The sequence below is a fragment of the Amyelois transitella genome, chromosome 24 (genome assembly GCF_032362555.1).
Source record: "Amyelois transitella isolate CPQ chromosome 24, ilAmyTran1.1, whole genome shotgun sequence".
Classification (NCBI taxonomy): domain Eukaryota; kingdom Metazoa; phylum Arthropoda; class Insecta; order Lepidoptera; family Pyralidae; genus Amyelois; species Amyelois transitella.
In genome coordinates, this window is record NC_083527.1 from 5,518,130 (window position 1) to 5,541,218 (window position 23,089).

General features: G+C 38.1%; 1 protein-coding gene across 1 annotated transcript in view; it reads right to left on the bottom strand.

The window, feature by feature from the left end:
• Positions 1-21,611, bottom strand: part of LOC106135766 (vitellogenin receptor) — a 57,645-nt gene extending 36,034 nt beyond the window's left edge. Inside the window, exons 1-19 of the mRNA XM_060951417.1 lie at positions 21,605-21,611; positions 20,943-21,140; positions 19,581-19,750; positions 18,960-19,071; positions 17,835-18,020; positions 16,375-16,629; positions 15,812-15,912; positions 14,771-14,878; positions 13,685-13,869; positions 13,051-13,243; positions 12,161-12,317; positions 11,253-11,408; positions 10,372-10,521; positions 9,290-9,415; positions 7,828-7,972; positions 6,888-6,997; positions 5,430-5,522; positions 4,732-4,884; positions 4,147-4,503 (exon numbers count right to left, since the gene is read on the bottom strand). Of these exons, the coding sequence (XP_060807400.1) occupies positions 4,147-4,503; positions 4,732-4,884; positions 5,430-5,522; positions 6,888-6,997; positions 7,828-7,972; positions 9,290-9,415; positions 10,372-10,521; positions 11,253-11,408; positions 12,161-12,317; positions 13,051-13,243; positions 13,685-13,869; positions 14,771-14,878; positions 15,812-15,912; positions 16,375-16,629; positions 17,835-18,020; positions 18,960-19,071; positions 19,581-19,750; positions 20,943-21,140; positions 21,605-21,611 (2,962 nt within the window). The remainder of the gene's footprint in view (positions 1-4,146; positions 4,504-4,731; positions 4,885-5,429; positions 5,523-6,887; positions 6,998-7,827; positions 7,973-9,289; positions 9,416-10,371; positions 10,522-11,252; positions 11,409-12,160; positions 12,318-13,050; positions 13,244-13,684; positions 13,870-14,770; positions 14,879-15,811; positions 15,913-16,374; positions 16,630-17,834; positions 18,021-18,959; positions 19,072-19,580; positions 19,751-20,942; positions 21,141-21,604) is intronic.
• Positions 21,612-23,089: the final 1,478 nt, after the last annotated feature.

Below are 23,089 nucleotides of genomic sequence, written 5' to 3' on the forward strand. Positions count from 1 at the left end.
CATTGATGGTTTTCTTAAATTTGAACTTGAATGTGGCACTGCCGATGTTTCTTCTAAAACTACTTTCGATGGTGAGTCTGTTGAGAGTCTTCTTCGGATTAAACTTAAGTATTTTCTAATTGAGGAAGTTTTAGCTTTTGACGCGTCGTTTTCTGTCGATTGCCTTCTTCGAGAGGAAAAATTCCAACTAATTTGCGTCTCCCTGTGCTAGGTGGTGGCTCGTTCTCATTAGTTCTACTGGTTTTGGGAGAACTTTCCATATAATATTTAATCATTTATTTATTCCTTGAATATGTTCACAATATACATAGATACCGGCGCTGACTTTAGTCTGTGTTGGAATTTCTGATGATGACTTGACAGGACAGACAGCTTTTTCGGGGATTCCACATCGAGTGACGGTTTTGATTCCAGACTTTGGCGGCTGAATAGGCCGACAGCAATCTCGAATAGATTCCATTGATGGTTTTCTTAAATTTGAACTTGAATGTGGCACTGCCGATGTTTCTTCTAAAACTACTTTCGATGGTGAGTCTGTTGAGAGTCTTCTTCGGATTAAACTTAAGTATTTTCTAATTGAGGAAGTTTTAGCTTTTGACGCGTCGTTTTCTGTCGATTGCCTTCTTCGAGAGGAAAAATTCCAACTAATTTGCGTCTCCCTGTGCTAGGTGGTGGCTCGTTCTCATTAGTTCTACTGGTTTTGGGAGAACTTTCCATATAATATTTAATCATTTATTTATTCCTTGAATATGTTCACAATATACATAGATACCGGCGCTGACTTTAGTCTGTGTTGGAATTTCTGATGATGACTTGACAGGACAGACAGCTTTTCCGGGGATTTCACATCGGGTGACGGTTTTGATTCCAGACTTGGGGGCTCAATAGGCGGAGTCCCCACGTTACTTCCCGACGCTAAGGGAGTCGGGTCTATTTGTTTTCCTTCCATACCGGTGCTGACTTTAGTCTGTGCTGGAATTTCTGATGATGACTTGACAAGACAGACAGCTTTTTCCGGGGATTCCACATCGGGTGACGGTTTTGATTCCAGACTCGGCGGCTCAATAGGCGAAGTCCCCGTAACTTCCCGACCCTAAGCGAGCCGGGTCTATTTGACGACCTCCCGTACCAGCGCTGCTGCCATCAGTCTGTTTTGGAATTTCTGATGATGACTCGACAGGTAACTCAGCTTTGCTAGGAGATGTGTGTGAGTCCGAAGCAAGTTCAGACGTGCCCAAAGATGTGCTTGTTTCCTTTTTGGATTTTGTTCTGTACATTCATCAGGGGAAGTTACAGGTTTAGAAGTTGATGGCTCTCCTGAAATTGGATTTGGTAATACCGACATCAATTCTCGAATAGATTTCATTGATGGTTTTCTTAAATTTGAACTTGAATGTGGCACTGCCGATGTTTCTTCTAAAACTACATTCGATGGCGAGTTTGTTGAGAGTCTTCTTCGGATTAAACTTAAGTATTTTCTAATTGAGGAAGTTTTAGCTTTTGACGCGTCGCTTTCTGTCGATTGCCTTTCAAAATCAAAATTTTTATTCATTATTATAGGATACTTCATTTCACTTATTAATTGTCAAAACGTATGGTTTAACAACATTGGTTGACGTCAAATAACTTCTTCGAGAGGAAAAATTCCAGCACGGGATACGCCAACTGATCGAAGGTAATATGCGTCTCCCTGTGCTAGGTGGTGGCTCGCTCTCATTAGTTCTACCGGTTTTGGGAGAACTGTCCCTATAATAATTCTGTCTTTTATATAATACTAGCGACCCGCCCCGGCTTCGCACGGATGCAAAATTATAAATGTTATTATACATAAAAACCTTCCTCTTGAATCACTTTACCTGTTACCGCATCAAAATCCGTTGCGTAATTTTAAAGATTTAAGCATACAGACAGACTAAAATAGCGACTTTGTTTTATACTATGTAGTGATATGTTGCTTTTTAAAAAGATTTTGTATTCTTTTCAACTTGAATTACAACACTACATTTTTATGATATTTTACCTATATTGCATTTCTATGTATAACTTTTCCTTTCTAATTTTAAAATTTTGTATAATTTTAATGTAATGTTTGTCATTACTACGCTTTTTTTTTATATTGTACTTAGTAACTGTACTGCCTAAGTATGTTAATAATTTGTGTTATTATTTTCTAAAACCTATTATGTAAGTTAGTTAGTTTTCGGGGATTTCACATCGGGTGACGGTTTTGATTCCAGACTTGAGGGCTCAATAGGCGGAGTCCCCACGTTACTTCCCGACGCTAAGGGGGTCGGGTCTATTTGTTTTCGTTCCATACCGGCTCTGACTTTAGTCTGTGCTGGAATTTTTGATGATGACTTGACAGGACAGACAGCTTTTTCCGACTCGGCGGCTCAATAGACGAAGTCCCCACGTTACTTCCCGACCGATCAGTCTGTTTTGGAATTTCTAATGATGACTCGACAGGTAACTCAGCTTTGCTAGGAGATGTGTTTGAGTCCGAAGCAAGTTCAGACGTGCCCAAAGATGTGCTTGTTTGTGACTCTGAAGGCAAATCATTTATGTCAAATAATGTGCTTTGTTGTGTCGCTGAAGATGAACTTCCTTGCGGCTTTGGAGTATGTTCTTGTTCAGTTGTCACAGAGAATTTGTGCGGCTGCAGCTCCGATATACATTCACTTGTGTTAGAACATCGCTCAGGAGATACTTCGCCTATGCATGCTTGTGGCTGTAAAGGGCGGAGAATGACTGACGATGAACTCGGTTGTCGCCCTCTTACGCAGTAAAATGCGGCTGGTAAGGAAAGCGAACTATATCCATCGATGTACTTATATGTGGCTTTCCAAGATAGATATATGATTGAGACCTTAAACTTTCCCGTGGCTGTATAGGGTACCGAAGTATGGCCGAAGATGCATTGGGTATTGGCTGTAAAACCAGTCGGTATGCTTGCTTCTGTCCGTGAATCGAAGGTACACGTGTACATGGAAGACGATGTGCTAGCTCTTCTGTTCAGAGAAACAGCATGAGTCGCTCGTATCCTGCCCGTTGATAACCTTCTTATTTTCGATGAAGATAGTGTTGGTCGGCGCCTGCTTTGTGACATTTTTTTTTGATTTTGTTCCTTTTTGGATTTTGTTCTGTACATTCATCAGGGGGGTTCATTACAGGTTTTTGGTTTGGTAATGCCGCCAGCAATTCTCGAATTGATTCCATTGATGGTTTTCTTAAATTTGAACTTGAATGTTGCTCTGCGATGTTTATTCTAAAACTACATTCGATGGCGAGTCTGTTGAGAGACTTCTTCGGATTAAATTTGAGTATTTTCTAATTGAGGAAGTTTTAGCTTTTGACGCGTCGCTTTCTGTCGATTGCCTTTCAAAATTCAAATTCAAAATTTTTATTCATTATTATAGGATACTTCATTTCACTTAATAATTGTCAAAACGTATGGTTTAACAACATTGGTTGACGTCAAATAAATTCTTCGAGAGGAAAAATTCCTGCACGGGATACGCCAACTGATCGAAGGTAATATGCGTCTCCCTGTGCTAGGTGGTGGCTCGTTCTCATTAGTTCTACCGGTTTTGGGAGAATTGTCCCTATAATAATTCTGTCTTTTATATATATGTCACTTTTTAAGAAGATTTTGTATTCTTTTCAACTTGAATTACGACACTACATTTTTATGATATGTTACTTATATTGCATTTTTATGTATAACTTTTCCTTTCTAATTTTACAATTTTGTATAATTTTAATGTAATATTTGTCATTTTTGTATAAATTTTTATGATATGTTACTTATATTGCATTTTTATGTATAACTTTTCCTTTCTAATTTAAAAATTTTGTTTAAATTTAATGTAATGTTTGTCATTTTTGTATTGTACTCAACTGTACTGCCTAAGTATGTTAATAATTTGTGTTATTATTTTGTAAAACCTATTATGTAAATTAGGTATATTGTGTAAATAAAAATTTATTTGGTGACTTAAAAATGCTATTATTTTATTTTCCTATTCTCTAAACATCCATGCACGCAACTTGAAAATAAAATATTATAGAAGATAATACCAAACAATAATAAAATGAACAACTGAACAAAACTGAAATGGCAACACTAAGTTATTACTAAGAACTTACCCTCACAGCCTTTTTCATCTTCCCCGTACTTGCAATCCTTGGTCCCGTCGCACCGCTTACTTTTCATAATGCATTCGTTACTCGCGTGACAATAGTATTGCGTTGCACTTTTACATTCCTTCAATTCTCTACATACACCATTGACAAGTATCAAGTTTGGCGGGCATAGACATTTGTAGTCCATTTTGAAAGGCGTGGGCTGAATCCGAGGCGGGTACCCGTGAGTGGTTTGGACACAAATGTGTGAGCAGTTATTGTTAGTGGCGCAGGGATGGATCATGAGTGATTTGTTTAGTAGGGAACTGATAGGTTGGTCCGTCGCCAGTATGTGGAGCCGAGTGTCGTTGGGGAAGATCGCTGAAAGAGTAAAAATGAGGCTGGTCTTAGAACGCGTGTGGCGACATCTCTCCGCCAAAAGTCACAACTATTAATATAAATTTTCCGTTGTGTAAGCTTTTCCACACAACATTACAAGTTTAATTAATCAACCTAATTCTTAAGTCGACACACATAAATTTTCAAAAAAAAAAATATATTTGCAACAATATTTATTTGGAAACGCGGACGAAGCCATTAAGTACTTACACAATTGTATTCTCCTGATCCGCTGAGAGCGACTAGTCACATCTGCCCAAAACAATCGATGGGTCAGTTTGTCCGTCCAAAACACGAAGGTGTCAGTCACAGCCAGCTCCATGACTGACGTGGACAACGCCCTGTATGTCCTGCGTTCGGTTCCTAACAAAATATGTTTTAATTTCTATATTAACATTATTATGAGGACTTCTTGTAGTTTTAATATGTCTCTAATGTTTTCACATAAAAAAATACTGGACTGATTTGATGAAATACTGGAAAGTAATTATAAAGAAATTACAAATTTATTACCTATTTATTAAGTACTGACACTATCTAACCGAATGGAATATACAGGGTGTCTGGTAAATCGCGTTGCATAATGAAAAGGGGCACTCGGTATCTGATTCTCATTCCAAATAATTAAATTTAAAAAAAAGTCAAAATTTCACCTATACAATATCACCCATCAAAAACAAAAAAATCTGGAAATCCACACCACACATATTGCACGGTGTCCAAACATTCTGAGAAATTGTGCACTTCAACAATCTTTAAATTATTTTTATATTTATGAGTATTTTTGTTAGTATACATTTTATAAAGCTAAGCGTTTTCATGACTTACTATGTCCTTAAACATGTAATGCGATTTATCAGACAACCTGTAGGTATATGTTTATTATTTATTTATTTAAGTAACCTCACCTTCAGTACTCATTTCATCTATGATGTTGTTACCCTCATCTGCTACATAGATGGTGTCTTGCATGAAGGAGTACTGTAGGCTTGTATGTGGACCTGAAATAAAATGTTCGTGTACTTAATATAAATGTAGGCAACCTTCTTTATGTACACCATACCAACTAGTTAGGAAAAAATTACAGATTTTTTTTACATACATAAAATCACGCCTCTTTCCCGGAGGGGTAGGCAGAGACTACCTCTTTCCACTTGCCACGATCTCTGCATATTTCCTTCGCTTCATCCACATTCATAACTCTCTTCATGCAAGCTCGGCGGTTTCGGATACTTTTGACCCTTTACCAGGACGTCCTTAATTTGATTTGAGATTTTTTTTATTGTCAAATATTTTCATTTTATTTCCATTTATTACTAAATAAATTATTTTTTATTTTTATTTTCTTTTAATATAGTACTTAAAATTTCATTATTTCTCTCCTCTTTACTCCTTCTGTCTTCTGTAGTGAATAACGTAACTTTGCAACTAAACTTCTTACATATATATAGCCAATTATCTAGAAGCGTCGGTGGCCGAATCGGTAAGATGCTTAAAATGCGTGATGCGCATAAAAGGCACAAGTTCAAAATTTCAAATCTCTCCTCGGACATGTACCAATAACTAATTTGTAAGTTATGTGCATAAACATGACGGCCTCTTTGGCGCAGCGGTAGAACGCTTGTCTGTGACACCGGAGGTCCCGGGTTCGAATCCCGGCCAGGGCATGATAAGAAAAGAACTTTTTCTGATTGGCCTGGGTCTTGGATGTTTATCTATATAAGTATTTATTATTATTATAAAATATAGTATCTTTGACTTAGTATCTCGTAACACAGGTCTCGAACTTACTTCGAGGCTAACTCAATCAGTGTAATTTGTCCCGTATATATTTATGTATGTTTGAATACTAATAGATGCTCTTACGGTGAGGGAAAACATCGTGAGGAAACCTGCAAATACAGGCAACTGGATAGTGTAACCATGATCGATCCAATACGGGTCAGGTTCTCCTGCAAAGGTTGCGGAGGTCAGATGGGAGTCGCTTCATGTAAAAACCTGACTCACCCAATCCGGGATCTATGGTCAAAGGCATACCCCGGGCTCCTCTCCAGAGAGGTGAGGATGCAACCGGGACTAAAGCCAGGAGGAAGATCTTATCTTTACTAATAAAGCTGAAGAGTTTGTTTGTTTGAATGCGCTAATCTCAGGAACTACCGGTTCCAATTGAAAAATTCTTTCTGTGTTGAATAGACCATTTATCAAGGAAGGCTTAAGGCTATATAACATCACACTGCAACCTTTAGGAGCGAAGAAATAATGGAAATTGTGTAAAAAAACCCGGGGAAAATTATTCATCCTTGAGGGCTTCAATGATGCCCAAAATAACTTTTCCACGCGGACGAAGTCGCGGGCGCAGCTATTACCTATCAGATCGTTATTGATGATGGTCCTCCTGTTGCCGCCATCCAGTCCCATTGAGATGATGCGGACGTCCGTGCTGAGCTCTGTGTCTCGGACTGATATTAACATTTTCCTTAAAAAACAAAACATAAGCTTAGAACTATAAATTCTATTCCTATAATTAGTTCTTCCATATCACAAAATGTTACGTTAAATACAATACTTATAACAATGCCGGGGCATAATGAGAAACGATGTTTCTCTGATTGGTCTGGGTCTTGGATGTTTATCTATATAAGTATTATAAAATAAAGTATCGTTGAGTTAAAATCTCGTAACACAAGTCTCGCACTCATTTCGAGGCTATTTTAATCTGTCTAATCTGCCCCGTTTATATCTAAATATTTACTTTATATTATTTTAAAAAAAGGTGCTGTGTGGTTCCAGACACCAGAAAAAAGAATAGGACTTCTCCATCTCTTTCCCATGGATGTCGTTAAAGGCGACTAAGAGATAGGCTTATAAACTCGGGATTCTTTTAGGCGATGGCAACATGTCACTATTGAATCTCAATTCTATCATTAAGCCAAACAACTGAATTTGGCTCTTCAGTCTTTCCAGTACTGTTTTGTCTACCCCGCAAGGGATATTGTAGCGGCCGTTCAGCCTTCATGGACAATCAGACTCTTTGACTTAACTTTTTAGATGACCAAAACTGACTGACATACTTAGGAAACAATGGACAATGGAGACTAAGACAAGACGACAATAAGACATCTTGAACAGGCAAAATTCTGTTTTTATTCTGACAAGACCTAAAAGACCCTCGGCCCGTTCAGATATAGACGTGATAATATGTATGTATAAAAAAAATACTAAATTTCTCTTCAGTTTTAAGTGCTATTCTTATTTTTTTTTCCTTGATGTACCTACATAAAGAAATAAAATAAATTAAAAAATTACCCGTATAAAGGCACAATGCAGAAACTCATAGGGACCTCCTCGTCTTTGAACCTGTGCAGCAACGCCCTGTTGTGGTTCTTGAGCGACACCACCTCCATCACCTTCCTACCCGCGTCCAACACGTATAAGTTGTCGGACACGTAATCTGAAGAAAGAAATTGTAGATAGATTGTAGCGGGAGCAATGTCGACTTCGTGGCACGACTAGCGTTGAAAATTCCGAAAGAAACAAATTGATTTTTCGGTGAAAGAAACGTTTTTTCGTTTTTTACCATTTTATTGGTTTGTTACATTGAAATATATCAGAATAAAACCTTGGGAAAAAAAACGGTTTTATTGAGATTTTCGTCGTTTGTTTCGAAAAATAAAAAAAAACGATTAGAAAACTATATATATATTCTATGTATAATTACCAATTTTTAAAACAAAGATGCATATTGTAAGGTAATCAATACTTTTCCTATCGTATTTTTCCGTTTTATTAATAAAAAACATGAAATATTTCATTCTTATCTTTCTTGAAACTTTCGTAAAAAACTTGTATAATAAATACGAGGGAATTTGAAAAAAAACCGGAAAATTTCCCGCTTTTTTCAACCCTAGGCACGACTTCGTCTTCATATGGTGAAACTGTCACCAAAGCCTACTAGTCGACATCGGATGACAATGTAGCGGGAGCGATGATTCGGCTCGACCGCCACCAAAGGGAAGATCTTCCGCCAGGCTAGGTGTGACGCCTGGGGAACCGCGCGACAGACGATGTTGTGTCGGAGGTTGTATATATAGCTCCAATCCGTGAAATCTTTGCTTGCGCGATTTAGGTTTTTCGCTGTTTATGACTGATGACATCTATTTTTTTATTTTTGTGACTTGTGGCGTATAGATTTCGTCACAAGATAATGATCTAGAGCAAAAATCGGTTGTCTGTAAAGTCGGTTTACTGACGATAGTTGAACGTGACAACGTCTTAAGAAAATACTGATGGAATGGTAGCATTTTTCGATAGAAAATTTTAATTTCATTTGTTTAATAGATTTGTAGAGAAGGAGGTATACGCTGCCGAATGCGAAGGCCGATTGTGCCTCTTTGTCGCTCGTTCCGCGCTCTCGCTTGCACTTCAAGCCTTACAAGGAACGCCTCAGAGCGAGGTAACGCCGCATGAGTCATGTTTTTCGTGCATGCAGCCGGCTCAATCGAATTATAAGATGGAATTATAAAATGGAAGTTACGGCAGTATTTTATTGCCGTGCGGTTCCCAGCACTTTATAATAGGACCACTCCATAAATTTCCCACGACTAAGGCGACTAAGGGAAAGTCTTATAAGCCTTTAGTCGCCTTTTACGACATCCATGGGATCTAGATGGCGTGGTCCAATTCCTTTTTTTATTGGTGCCAGGAACCACACGGCACCAATAAATAAAATGAATAACCACAAGTATTATAGCGATCGATATGAACTGACCATAATCCATATGCACCACGTCGACCAATCCGCTGTCAATGACTGTGTGAGGGACGCCCAGCAAAAAGTCTGTCATATTAATGTTGCTAATAATTTTCCTTCCTCCGTCATATATGTATAGTACATCTGAAACGAACAGAATTTATACATATGGTCACGTCTATATCCCTTGTGGAGTAGACAGAGCCAACAGTCTTGAAAAGACTGATAGGCCACGCTCAGCTATTTGGCTTTAAGATAGAATTGAGATTCAAACAGTGACAGGTTGCTAGCCCATCGACTAAAAAAAGTTTGTAAGCCTATCCCTTAGTCGCCTTTTACGACATCCATAGGAAAGAGATGAAGTAGTCCTATTCTTTTTTGTACTGGTGCCGGGAACCACACGGCACAATTTATCAATGAGGAATTTTAAAATGTACCTACACAAGCGAGATTATTCACAATTATAAATTCGGTATGATTAAAGAACAAATGTCCTCCACTTTCTAAATTTATGATTAACCTTAGAGAGTCAGAAGTAGGGAAGCGACGTTTGGTTCCCAGTACCATGTCTTTCTCATGGATGTTGTAAAAGGAGACCAAAGATACGGCTATTAACTTTGAATTTCACTCGCATGGAGATGTCCGGGCCCGTGTTAGCGAAGTGTTCTGCGTTTTTAATGGTCCTGTCCTCATAAATATTTTAAACCATTGGAGGATTACTTTTATTTACCCCACTTTTGCCATGTGACTCCCGGCACCAGTAGAAAAGAAGAATAAGATCACTCCATCTCTCTCCTATGGATGTCGTAACAAGTGACTAAGGGATTGGCTTAAAAACTGGATTCTTCTTTAGGGGATGAGCTAGCGACCTTTTACTATTTGAATCTCTGGTCCATCATTTAGCCACACAGTTGAACGTGAGCTTTCATTCTTTGGCAGACTGTTGCCTTTGTCTACCCCGCAAGGGGCATAGACGTGATTATATATTTTTATAGGGGCTAGGTTCAGCAGTTGTCATCCTTCGTCCGATATAATAATGAAATCGTCTAAATAAGTCTCCTAGACTATTCACAAGTCATTGTTGACCTAAGGTCACCTACCTCTGACCCTGTCATAAGCCATGGCGCGCACCCAGGCTATGTTGAAGTGCACGCTGTTAATCTCCGGGTTGTGAAGGTTATTGTACTCAATTTTCGTGAAAGTGGCCCCAGCTGCCACTACAAGGTATTGTGGACGGAAGTTCTTTATATCTGAAACAAAATGATGGACTGAATTTCTGTCGTGTCAATAATTGGGATTAAATTTAGGTTAGGAAAGAACAGTCGTTAAGAACTTAAAAAATGCTGCAGTGCAGTTGGTTACCGCTTCTTCTGCACTGACGCCTTGGAAGCGGCAGTAAACTTAGTTTTAAGTAATTTATTTGACGTCAACCAATGTTGTGAAACCATACGTTTTGACAATTACTAAGCGATATGAAGTATCCTATAATAATGAATAAAAATTTTGAATTTCTTTGAATTTTTAATTTGACCTTAAATATCACTATTCACAGTTCGGGAGCCCTATCAAAACGTGCGCGTACGCCCAGGGTCCTCTCCTTTGGACTACTACAGCGTTTACCAAGTTAAAGAGCTGGATATCCCTGGCGGCTACTTGCTGGATCTCGTGTTTATAGCTAAGCCCATAACCTGTTTAAATTTGTCTAAATTGTCCTAATCAAGATCAATGTAGTTATTCTACGGATCTTTAAATCATTTCATCTCTCTTACCTCCGAACTTTTACCTAAACGCCACATAATCTTCAGTAGAAACAAAAGTTTGATACCTATACCTCCATATTAGCCGTGTAGTTCCCGACTCCCTGGAAAAGCTGGACAAACAGATATGAAGACATTGGCTGTAGAAGCAAAGATTTTTGAAACTAACTTTCTGGATGGGTCTACCTGACCAAACTCAGTTGAAAATGATGATATAAACTTACAAACACATGTAGAACCACTGCTATCCAATTCCATGCCGTCTGGACAAGCACAGGTGCGAGTCACATTGGAGCTGATCAAACAGATGTGAGAGCATGAGTGGAAGAAGCAGGGGTTCCCGGTCGGCTTCACCAGCGTTGGATGGTAAAAATGCATATCTGAAACAACGAAGGTCTGTATGAAAATTACTTTTAGTGTTATGGATTCGTTGTGGCCGGTAATTTTAAACCCGACCTTTTCGGTCATCCCCGACATTTACTTAACACGTTGGCAAGGAGCGATAAGGAAATTAGATATTAATATATATTAATTTTTAGCTTTTGCCCTTTTGTCAAACCGTGCGCTTTGTACGAAACGTTAATCTCGGCTGCGTCCTCACTTCCCTGGACAGGAGTCCGGGGTGTGTCTTTGAGTATAATTGTTCAGAATGTTTGTAAAATTTAATACAAAACTCCTTACATGTCACTGGCCAGTTAGAGAAATTGAATATGTTTTGTTTCATAATGGAACCTAATGAAAATAATTCAAAATTGTAATACCAACATAATAGTTCACAAGTGCATGTTTTTATATTTAATAATAAATAAGTACAAATAGTGTTAAATACAGTGCGATAATACAGATTTCTTGATTTCAAGTAACACAAGTTTATTTATCCCGACTTAGTTCTTCATTAAGCAATAATCCTCGGTTGGTCAAGTGAGATTTTAGCGCGAAACCTTTTTAGAGGAACCTTAACCAAAATGGATCATATCTATTTTCAAAATAAGATAGATACCAAGTTTTACTTAGACGGCAATACAACTTATAATTAAATCTACTACCGCGAGGTATAGACACAGGGGCGGGGCAGGCACTGGTGCATTCTTCGTAGTACATCATGTAAAGTATCTTTGAACTGCTCACTCACCAAAGACCGTAGCGTTCATATCCATCAAACGGCTCCTCGCATTCTCCTGCAGCTTGTGCATTGTCTGTATGGACCTGGATGTCCAGTCACTCCAGTACACCGTGTTCTCGAAGACCGCAATAGAGTACGGGTGGTTGAAGGAGTCCTTGAAGAATGACTGTGGAAATACCAGAATTATAATTGTTAATCTGAGACTGATCTCTCGGTATTTTGAGAGACTTAAAATCATCGAATAATTTACCGACAAAAAGAACTCTTTCTTTGAAGACGAATTATCCTTTCGAGATAAAAACCTCTGTAAACTCTGTTACACAATAAGCCAAAAATAATAACATCGAACCGTTCGAAAACGGAACCAAAGTTGCAGTACAGTTTCAGACTCGTATCCCAGTATTCTACCTCTCTCATCTTTATGACTCTCCGCCGCTATACGGTCTATGATCTACTTGAAGTGGGAACAATAACGATCACATTCAGGTCACTAAAACACTAACTAAAAACTTCTGTAGAAAACCTGCTAATCAAAACGTATCAATTTATAAAAATCAGTTTCTCTTCTAGGACAAGTTCAAAATCAAAAGAGGATACGTAAACCTCAGTCATGATGTTATGCTGAAGGGTATTCCACGGCAGAGACTGGGCTAAAGTTCTATTTTAGAATACTTACATAAACTTGCTATAAATCAGGCCTAACAACATACTCGTATACAGTTACGATTAAACTCGGCACCGACCTTATCCACTACCACCCATGGATCTGACCTGCCAGTTATCCTCGCCGAATCATGAAAGTCTAATACTCTCGCTTATTTTCTCTAACTGCGCACCCATCCTGGACTCCCTACAAAATCTCTTTAGTGTCCGGACTTAAATTCGAGCGTAATACTTACGTAAACCTGTCTGTTATCAAGCCGGACAACATAAATGGTTTTGTCGACGTAGTAAAGCCTGCCGCTTGCGGCGTCCACGGTGAGGCCGGTCGCGACGGTTGACAGCCTGTCCACCAGGACCTCCGAGTTGGTGCCGTCCATCCTAGCCTGCATGATGAGAGGCACGCCGAAGAAGTCCGCCCAGTACATTTTCCTGGGGACCAGATAACGTCAACTTTTTTAATTAACCTAACACTGTTCTGTTCCCAGCGGCAGAGGAAAGCTACGCTAAGTTGATTTTATTTACAAATTCCTGCCATGTAATTAACCCTTTTTATTTTATAAGTACATCACTTTAGGGCACTATAGGTCTTTAAAGTGAAATACTCATAGTTTATGAAAATTTCTATTTGTAAACGACTGTTTGTTGCCTAAATAAAGATAAAAAAACATCAGTAAGAGGTGAAACTTCGTTTATTCATAACCACATTCAAAAACCTTTGAAAAATCTAAAAAAATAATATTAGTTTTACAGTATGAACTGGGAAATTGTACTTACAAAGCCTTTTTGACTACGTGTGCGTACAATAAGCACAAGAAATTGGCCTCAAGTTGCAAAATAACTCAGAATGAAACATAATTAAAGACTACTCACCCCTGTTCAACATCCAAGGTGACGAACTTGGGGCTGTGAGTGATCACTGGTAAGATCGTACAGAAGGCTCCATCGGTGCGGCAAACGGCTATCATGCCTCTTTCGGCGTCTGTGAAGTAAATGTGGCCCCCCAACCAGTCCAGGGCCAAGTCACCCGGGTCTTGCAAACCTAGACTTACGATCACCTGGGGAATTTGAGGGAAGTTTTTTTTTCGATTATACATACATATGTTCACGTCTATATCCCTTGCGGGGTAGACAGAGCCAACAGTCTTGAAAAGACTGAACGGCCACGTTCAGCTATTTGGCTTAATGATAGAATTGAGATTCAAATAGTGACAGGTTGCTAGCTCATCGCCCAAAAAAGAATCCCAATTTTGTATTTGGATCATACCGAAATAATAGTAGGAATAGAGTGCATATGCATTATTTGAGCAACATGCACGACAATACACCGCACAGTGCTTACAATCTGGCAAATTGAAGACAAAAAAACTAGTTAGACTAGTGTACCTGCTGAAACATTAAAATTTATATCGGATAATTAATGTTTCTAGCGCTTTAAGAATAGGATTACTCCATCTCCCGTGGATGTCATAAAAGGCGCGTATGGGAGTCGGCACATTAATCTTGTGCAGAGTTTAGCATGATGCAAAATAAAGTAAGGTTCCCTACAAAGCAGGCCGGAGTCGCTTCGTATAAAAACCTGACTTGTCCAAGATTGTATAATCCAAAGGGGCACTACGATCTCCACTTTAGAGAGGTAAGATGTAACACAAAAAGAAAACTTTAGAAAAAAAACATCATTTATGTGTATTTGTAGATCCTCTTCATTACAATAGAATAGATTTATTTTCAAAATTGGATACAAGGTATCACTTATTGACGTCACATAACTGAAATCTAATTATAACTACTACCGCTTCCAAAGCGCATGCGTAGAAGAAGTGGCGGAACAAACTACACTGCAGCATTTTCATCGGACGTCAATTTACAAATATAGATCTCTTAAATCTAAATCGTGGACGGATGCACATTGTCTACATTAAAAAACATGAATGAATGTAGAACTAATAAAATACTAACCTGTTTAGTACCTTCGATGTTGTCTAAATGACCTTTGTATATAGCTTGGTGACCCTCAGCGGTTTCCACCCAAAACACGTGGTTTCCATCATACGTTACGCCATGGGCCTTAAAATAATTATATTGTATATTTTCTATCTATAATATTTAAAATTACCAAGTTATATAGCTTGGAAATCTATACTAATATTATTAAGCTGAAGAGTTTGTTTTGTTTGTTTGTTTGAACGCGCTAATCTTAGTAACTACTGGTTCGAATGAAAAACTATTTTTGCGTTTAATAGACCCTTTATCGAGGAAGGCTTCAGGCTATATAACACCATGCTGCGAAGGAGCAAAGAAATAATGGAAAATGTAAAAAAAAACGGGGAAAAACTTTCATCCTTGAGGGCTTCAATGATGCCCCAAATAACTATTCCACGCGGACGAAGTCGCGGGCACAGCTAGTTTTAAATAAATAGATATGTAAAATCACACAGCTTGAGCTGCCCCCGAAGAAAAGAGACAGCGATAATTTTCGCGCGATAAAATCAGCGTCGCGCGTGCTATGTTACAGTGACTGGTCACAAAGTAGGATTCTTGGGTTAAAGAGATATAATAATCTCAAAATCCGTTATTTTCCGTTCCCGTGAAAATTTCGGGAAACGTTCATGCCGAAATTTGAATCTTTAGACCCTGCGGTTTGGGCTATGTGTATTTTATGTCAATCAGTCACTCACTGTCGAAAGAATTTTTAAAATCTTTTATTTAGTTTGACTTTTATGTAAACAAATCTTTCAAGTTTATTATTTTTTAAACAAGTGTACCTACGGTTGAATAAGTCACTGATTAAATATTATACACATATAAATGATTGTTTATTTGCAACTGATTCACATAATGGCAACTCCTATTAATTTGACAATGCACAATCATGCTAATCGAACAACTAGAAAGAATTTTGTTCCTATTAAAATGAAAAGTTAAGCGTGTTCATGAATTATTATGTCCATAAATATGCAACGCGATTAACCAGACATCCTGTATAGATAGAAAGAATACCTGTTTGACACCAGTAGCCAAAGTCACTTGTGTTTTTGACTGTATTGATATATATCCAATCTCATCTTTAGTACTGTAGAACAGTAGTTGTTTTTCGGGTTCTGCAAACAATATTGTTTTATTACAAACAACTACGATCATCTAGGTATATCAAACAAAGTCAAGAATGTCATATAACAGATACATTTCTATTCAAAAATGTATCTTAACGTAATGCAATAAAGCACACAATCTATAAATATCTATGCTCATTCACAAAGGCAAAATACAAAAAAATACTGACATACATACATACAGTCACGTCTTTATCCTTTAAAACGCCTAAAGTTGGAATTAAAATTCAAATAGGGACAGGTTTCAAGCCCATCGCCTAAAAATTTATAAGCCTTTCGTCCATCATGAGGATAAATGGTCCTCATAGCGAAGGAAGTATGCAGAGATCGTGACAAGTGAAAAGAGATAGCCTCTGCCCTCCGGGAAAGAGGCGTGATTTTATGTATGTACGTATGTATGTATAAATGGTCCTAAGGTCAAAAGTCTAAAGCCTATAACCCTAAACTTACCATTCGCATAACACATGACGTCATTTTGAAGGGTATAACCAGGTTTGCACAGGCAGTAGAAACTTCCAAGGGTGTTCATGCAGGTTTGGGAGCAGACCGGCTTGATCGCGTCACATTCATCTATGTCCTTACACGTGTTCGTATTGTAATCGTAAACTTGCTTGTTGAGTAGTGGGCAGGCGCAGAAAAAGCCGTATCTTTCTGGGACACAAGATGCATTCCCTTCGCACACCCCTTTTGAGCATGCTGTGAACCCTGTTAAGAGAAGTAAGTATTATTGACGGCCTCTGTGGCGCAGCGCCAGTACCCTTGTCTGTGACACCGGAGGTCCCGGGTTCGAATCCCGGCCAGGGCATAATGAGAAAAGAACTTTTTCTGATTGGTCTGGGTCTTGGATGTTTATCAATATAAGTATTTATTGTAAAATATAGAATCGTAGAGTTAGTAACTCGTAACACAAGTCTCGAACTTACTTCGAGGCTAACTCAATCAGTGTAATTTGTCCCGTATATATTTATTTATTTATTATTATGTTGGTGAATATAAAATGTGCACGGGCCCATATTTGGGACGGTGGGACATATGTATTTGTGACACGGCCCGGTCATTTGGGAGGCGTTCATGGGGCCGAAACCAACATGAAGAGGCCCTTTGGTACCTTTTGTTCTAAAGTGAGATGGCTGCAGCTATGGAGATCTGTCCCTTGATGAACCATTTATTATTATTTTTTTACACGATTACTCTGATTGAGTTAGCCTCGAAGTAAGTTCGAGACTTGTGTTACGAGATACTAACTCAACGATACCTACTATATTTTATAATAAATACTTATATAGATAAACATCCAAGACCCAGGCCAATCAGAAAAAGATCTTTTCTCATCATGCCCAGGCCAAGAGAACCCTATTATTCAAGATAGCTTCTATCTATTGTTAGGAGGCAGTAGTTTCTAAGTAAGGTTATTGTCTGTATAACTAAACAAATATGCATATAGTCACGTCTATATCCCTGGCAGGGTAGACAAAGCTAACAGTCAAAAGACTGAATATGGCCTATATTCAGCTGTATGGCTTGACGATAGGATTGAGATTCAAATAGTGACAGATTGCTAGCCCTATTTATTTAAAGAAATATATTTACGTACGTCTTTTATTATTGTGCCGTGTGGTTCCCGGCACCTATAGAAAAAAGAATAGGACCACTCCATCTCTTTCCCATGAATGTCGTAAAAGGCGACTAAGATATAGACTTATAAACTTGGGATTCTTCTTTAAGGCGATGGGCCAGCAACCTGTCACTATTTGAATCTCAATTCTATCTTAAAGCCAAATAGCTGATCATGGCCTATCAATATTATCAAGACTGTTGGCTCTGTCTACCCCGCAAGGGATATAGACGTGATTAAATGACATGTGTATAAAAATTAAGGTGGATTTAACATTAATTTAAGGTTTACTAACATCGTGCACAGAAGCCGCCCTCGTCGCTGCCGTCGCGACAATCCGCCATTCCGTCGCACATCTTATCGTAGGGCAGGCAGTATGAGGAGTCGATGCAACGGTAATTTTTCGTGATGTTCTTTGAGAACTCCTTGATGCCGTCACATAGGTTCATGTCTACGTATCTTATACGGCGGAGGTTCCCCTCTGAAAGATAATAGTTTATTGATAACCTTATAGATACAAATCTTAGCAAGATAATAATGATGATGGCTGTATAATAAAAAAAATAAAATAAAAGAAAAACTCATAAGATTTTGAGCTTGTGGGTTATGGTCCGAACCCCAAAACCCAAAAATTGAACTCCTCTCTCGCCCATGTACAAGCCTCCATTTCTAAATTATTAACACAGAAAACATTGAGAATTTATTATTTTGAAATAATATTAGATAGAACTTATGTTATGTTTTAGTTCGGCAAAACAATAATTTTGTATAGAATTTGAAATATTCCAAAGTTATAATATTTATAAAAAACAAGATGACAATATTATATGTAGTTCTTTGAGAATGATAAACACAAGATATAATATTACTTCTACTTATTTCGACATAAATCTCTTCCAGCAGACACGAGATCTAACTCAATTATTGACTCAAGTGCTAACGGATGCTTTTACGGTGAGAAAAAATATCGTAAGAAAACCAGCACTTTCAAGCAACTGAATGTGTCACCATGTATCAATAATGGGGAAGTTTGCTGAGGTCACAAGAGTCGCTTCGTGTCTAAACTTGACTAACCCAGTCCTGTCAAAATGACGTACTCTTGATCCTCTCCAACAGGTTAGGTGGAAGAGACTGCTTAGCGATCAACATATTCATAATAAATGTTTCTACCAATATGTATTTAATAATTCTTCTAATCTATACTTATATTATAAAGCTGAAGGGTTTGTTTTTTTGAACGCGCTAATCTCAGGCACTACTGGTTCGAATTGAAAAATTATTTTCGTATTTAATAGACCATTTATATGTGATTTAGGCTATATAACATCACGCTGCAACTATTAGGAGCGAAGAAATAATGGAAAAAGTGAAAAAAACGGGGGAAAATTATTGATTTAACACTTTTTGGACAGATACTCACTGCAATTCTTTTGTGACTCGTCGCTCTTGTCCTTACAATCGTATTTGCCGTCACAGACCCAGGCGTCAGATATGCACTTATCACCGTCGCATGTGAACCCCATGCATGATTTCTGCAGAAATTACATGAGAATGAAACGCAGAGGTAGGTATATTTAAGCAATTACTGAGTGTAAGGACATAAAATAAATAATTAAATGGGTGTAGTAAAAGGCGACAGGTTTGCAACCTATCACTATTTGAATCTTAATTATATCATTAAGTCATATATAGATATAATCACGTCTATATCCCTTGCGGGGTAGTCCCAACAGTCTGGAAAAGATTGATAGGCCCGCTCAGCTGTTTGGCTTGATGATAGAATTGAGATTCACATAGTGACAGGTTGCTAGCCCATCGCCTAAAAGAGGAATCACAAGTTTATAAGCCTATCCCTTAGTCGCCTTTAACTACATCCATGGCAAATAGATGGAGTGGTCCTATTCTTTTTTGTTATTGGTGCCGCGAACGACACAGGTATCATTCAGTCAAACAGCTTAAAGTGGCCTATCAGTCATTTCGTGACTATTGGCTCTGTCTGCCCCGCAAACAATAAACACGTGACTATATATGTATACCGTACATTCTGAGCACTCAGAGGCGTCTGCGGCGCATCGCATTTCAATTCGTCACTGCCGTCATCACAGTCGTTCAGACTGTTGCAGATCCAATGATTGGGGATGCATTTTTTTTTGTCTGCGCAGAGGAAATGCGATGACTGCGCGCATGTTTTCGGGTCAGGTGAGTGTTCGACTGAAAAAAACAAGAACAAACTTACCTGTATTAAGTGATATGAAGTATCCTATACCTAATCCTACTTACTATTATAAAGGCGAAAGTTTGTATGGATGTTTGTTACTCTTTTACGCAAAAACTACTGAACCGATTACCATGAAATTTGGTATGTAGGTAGCTGAAGACCCAGAATAACACATAGGCTACTTTTTATCCCAGAGTTCCCGCGGGATTGATAGGGTTTCCATGCGGACGAAGTCGCGGGCGGCCTCTAGTAATGAATAAAAATTTTAAATTTTGAATTTTTTCGGGAGAGCGATAGTTCGGGCTCGACCGCCACAAAAGGAAGATCTTGACCTGCACTAGCACCTAGGTCATAACTGAAAATCAGCGTATTGCTCTATAGCAATAAATTCGTTGAGTTGTGACCTTTTTGTATTGCTGCAACTCACACCCTAATTAATTTGTATTTCATATGAAATTGTAAATTGTGTGTAGCAAATCAAATAAATGAATTACGAGTATATCTATCTATCTTCCTCCAGGCTAGGTGTTGAGTCGGAAGGAAACCTTTGCTTGTGTGATTTAGACTCTTCGCTGCTATTGGCTGATGGCGAGTGACGTTCGCTAGAACCCGACTGGACATTCCGGTAATAAGACCTTTGACCAAATGTCGCTCTCGTTGCAACTAAATTATAATTTTCCCTAACGATAAGGACGTCCTGGCAAAAACGCTTGCATGAAGAGAGTTATGGATGTGGATGAAGCGAAGGAAGTATGCAGAGATCGTGGCAAAAAGAAAGGTGTAGTTTCTGCCTACCCCTCCGGGAAAAAGGCGTGATTTTATGTAATGTAGGATGTATGCCCTAACGAATCTTTACTTATATTATAAAGCTGAAGGGTTTGTTTGTTTGTTTGAATGCGCTAATCTCAAAACTACTGGTTCGAATTGAAAAATTCTTTTGTGTTCAATAGACCATTTATCGTGGAAGGCTTTAGGCTATACAACATCACGCTGCAACTATTAACAGTGAAGAAATATTGGAAAATGTTAAAAAAAAACGGGGAAAATTATTCATCCTTGAGGGCTTAAATGATGCCCAGAATAACTATTCCACGCGGACGAAGTCGCGGGCACAGCCAGTCTATTTTTATTATATTCAAACTGCTGCGATTCATAGTATTTGAACATTAAAGGCGTTTCACTCACTACAAAAATTCTCGTCGGAGCCGTCCGCGCAGTTCATTCTACCGTCGCAATATTGTTCCTGAGAAATGCAGGTATCATCGCCGCACCGGAACTTGTCTTCCCCCAGGCAGGACCTGTCGAAGTCCTGCATTTCGTCCTGGAACTGGCCGCGGCCCAACGCCAGCCACGACAGCAGGACGATAAACAATGCCATGGGGACTGGAAACATAAAAAAAAAATTAAAGGGTCAGTGTGCGTACGGTTATGGTAAATCCCAACTAATAAAATAAATGCGAAAGTATGTTTGTTTGTTTGTTTGTTACCTTTTCACGGGTTGTCTACTGAATTATTCTTCTTGCAATATCACATTTATATAGATAATTAAGAGTCTGGAGATGAACATAGGTTAGGTACCTTTCATCCCGGTAAAACGGAAATCGGAATTATAGTTCCCGTGGGATATGCTTAAAAGGTGAATTCTTTTGTAGGTGGCGTTTAATTCGATGCTTTTTGTAGTAAAGTGTCAGTGTTCATACGATTATGGTAAATCCCAACTAACTAATAAAATAAATGCGAAAGCAAGTTTGTTTGTTTGTTACCTCTTCACGGGTATATTTACAGAATTAATCTTTTTGCAATATCACAATTATATAATTAAGTGTCTGGAAATGGACATAGGCTACCTTTCATCTTGGTAAAACGGAAATCGGAACTATAGTTCCCGTGGGATGTGAAAAAAAGGTGTATTCTTCAGTAGGTGGCGTTTAATTCGATGCTTTTTATAGGTGGCGCTAATTTCGTCGCTTTTTTGTCAGATGACGTTAAATTTTAAATTCGTCGCTTTATGTTAGATGGCCCTTAATTCACGCGGGCGAAGCTGAAGGCAAAACCTAGTTTTTAATAAAGAAGAGGACGAAAAATCCCATTAATACCCATCCCCGTGGGAATTTCTGAAAATCCTATAAGTACCTACACCCCTAAACCACATGAAAAAAACTACATGCCGAAGTTAAAGTCTCTAGCCTCTTGACTAGGATGTGCGTTGCCTGTCATTCGCTCGGTAATGCAAAAGTTAGTTATAAGTATTTATACTTAGGTACCTAACTACTTATTGTAAAAGAAAACACTAGAGCGGCAGTGTTTACTTTGGGGCCCGAATAGAAACAATTCTCATGCTGGCTTAAAGATGTCCAGCTTGATGTGGTTTTCCAGCTATGACGAACGTCAGGTTTAAACCAGGTTTTCAAGCGACTCCCGTCTGACGTCCGCAATCTTTGCAAGGAAACGTAACTCTTATTGGATCATGGTAAAAGATGCACTAAATAAATATGCTTGTGTATTTCCTCAGTCGCCTTTTACACGTCTATAGGTATACCTACGTGCTAGGAACCACAGAGGGCCGAAATTTTAAATCTTGCCCCCTTATCTTAGACTCAAGCAAAAACTGTAAATATGTTCATGTGGACCTAAATAGTTATTTAACCACGTGGACTACAGGAGAAAACAAAAACTGCTATGGAAAAAAAATACAAACTCCCAAACAAATAACCGAACTTATTTTATCTACCCACGATAGAAAAAATAAGTATGAAACAAATATTTCTTATCATTGTTACTTAAGGTTCCTATTTTATCGACTTATCGTATATTAGAATTACTCTCATTTTCGGCAGTACCTAGAATGGAACTTATACATCATCTTCTTTTTGTTTTGTAATTAATTCAAGACAATATAAATTATAATGTATTGTAGTTATACAATGGCTTTGTATATGTATTAATTTCGTGAGCAAAATACGTGAAAATTTTCTGTTGATCTAGGTACGTGTGATAAGATGAACAAATAAATAAGCATAACCAAATACAGAAAACGAGGCAAATTAGGAACATATGTATATGATTCTTGTGTGGTATTTTCATTCCAAAGAAGAAAAGCTAATTTAAATCATCATCGCAAATAATATTACCCACGCCTATAATAGTAGCCTATTTAAAATATTAATGGTAAAAGACTCACCTATTTTAATTTCATGTGCTCAATATGCTTATTAATTATTCACGTGGCTTAAATCAACGGTGGAAAGAAAGAAATGGATCAATTGTTAAGTACCTACCTACGTACTATAATTTACCTACCCTCAAATAAAAGTTCATTCATTTGTTGAAAA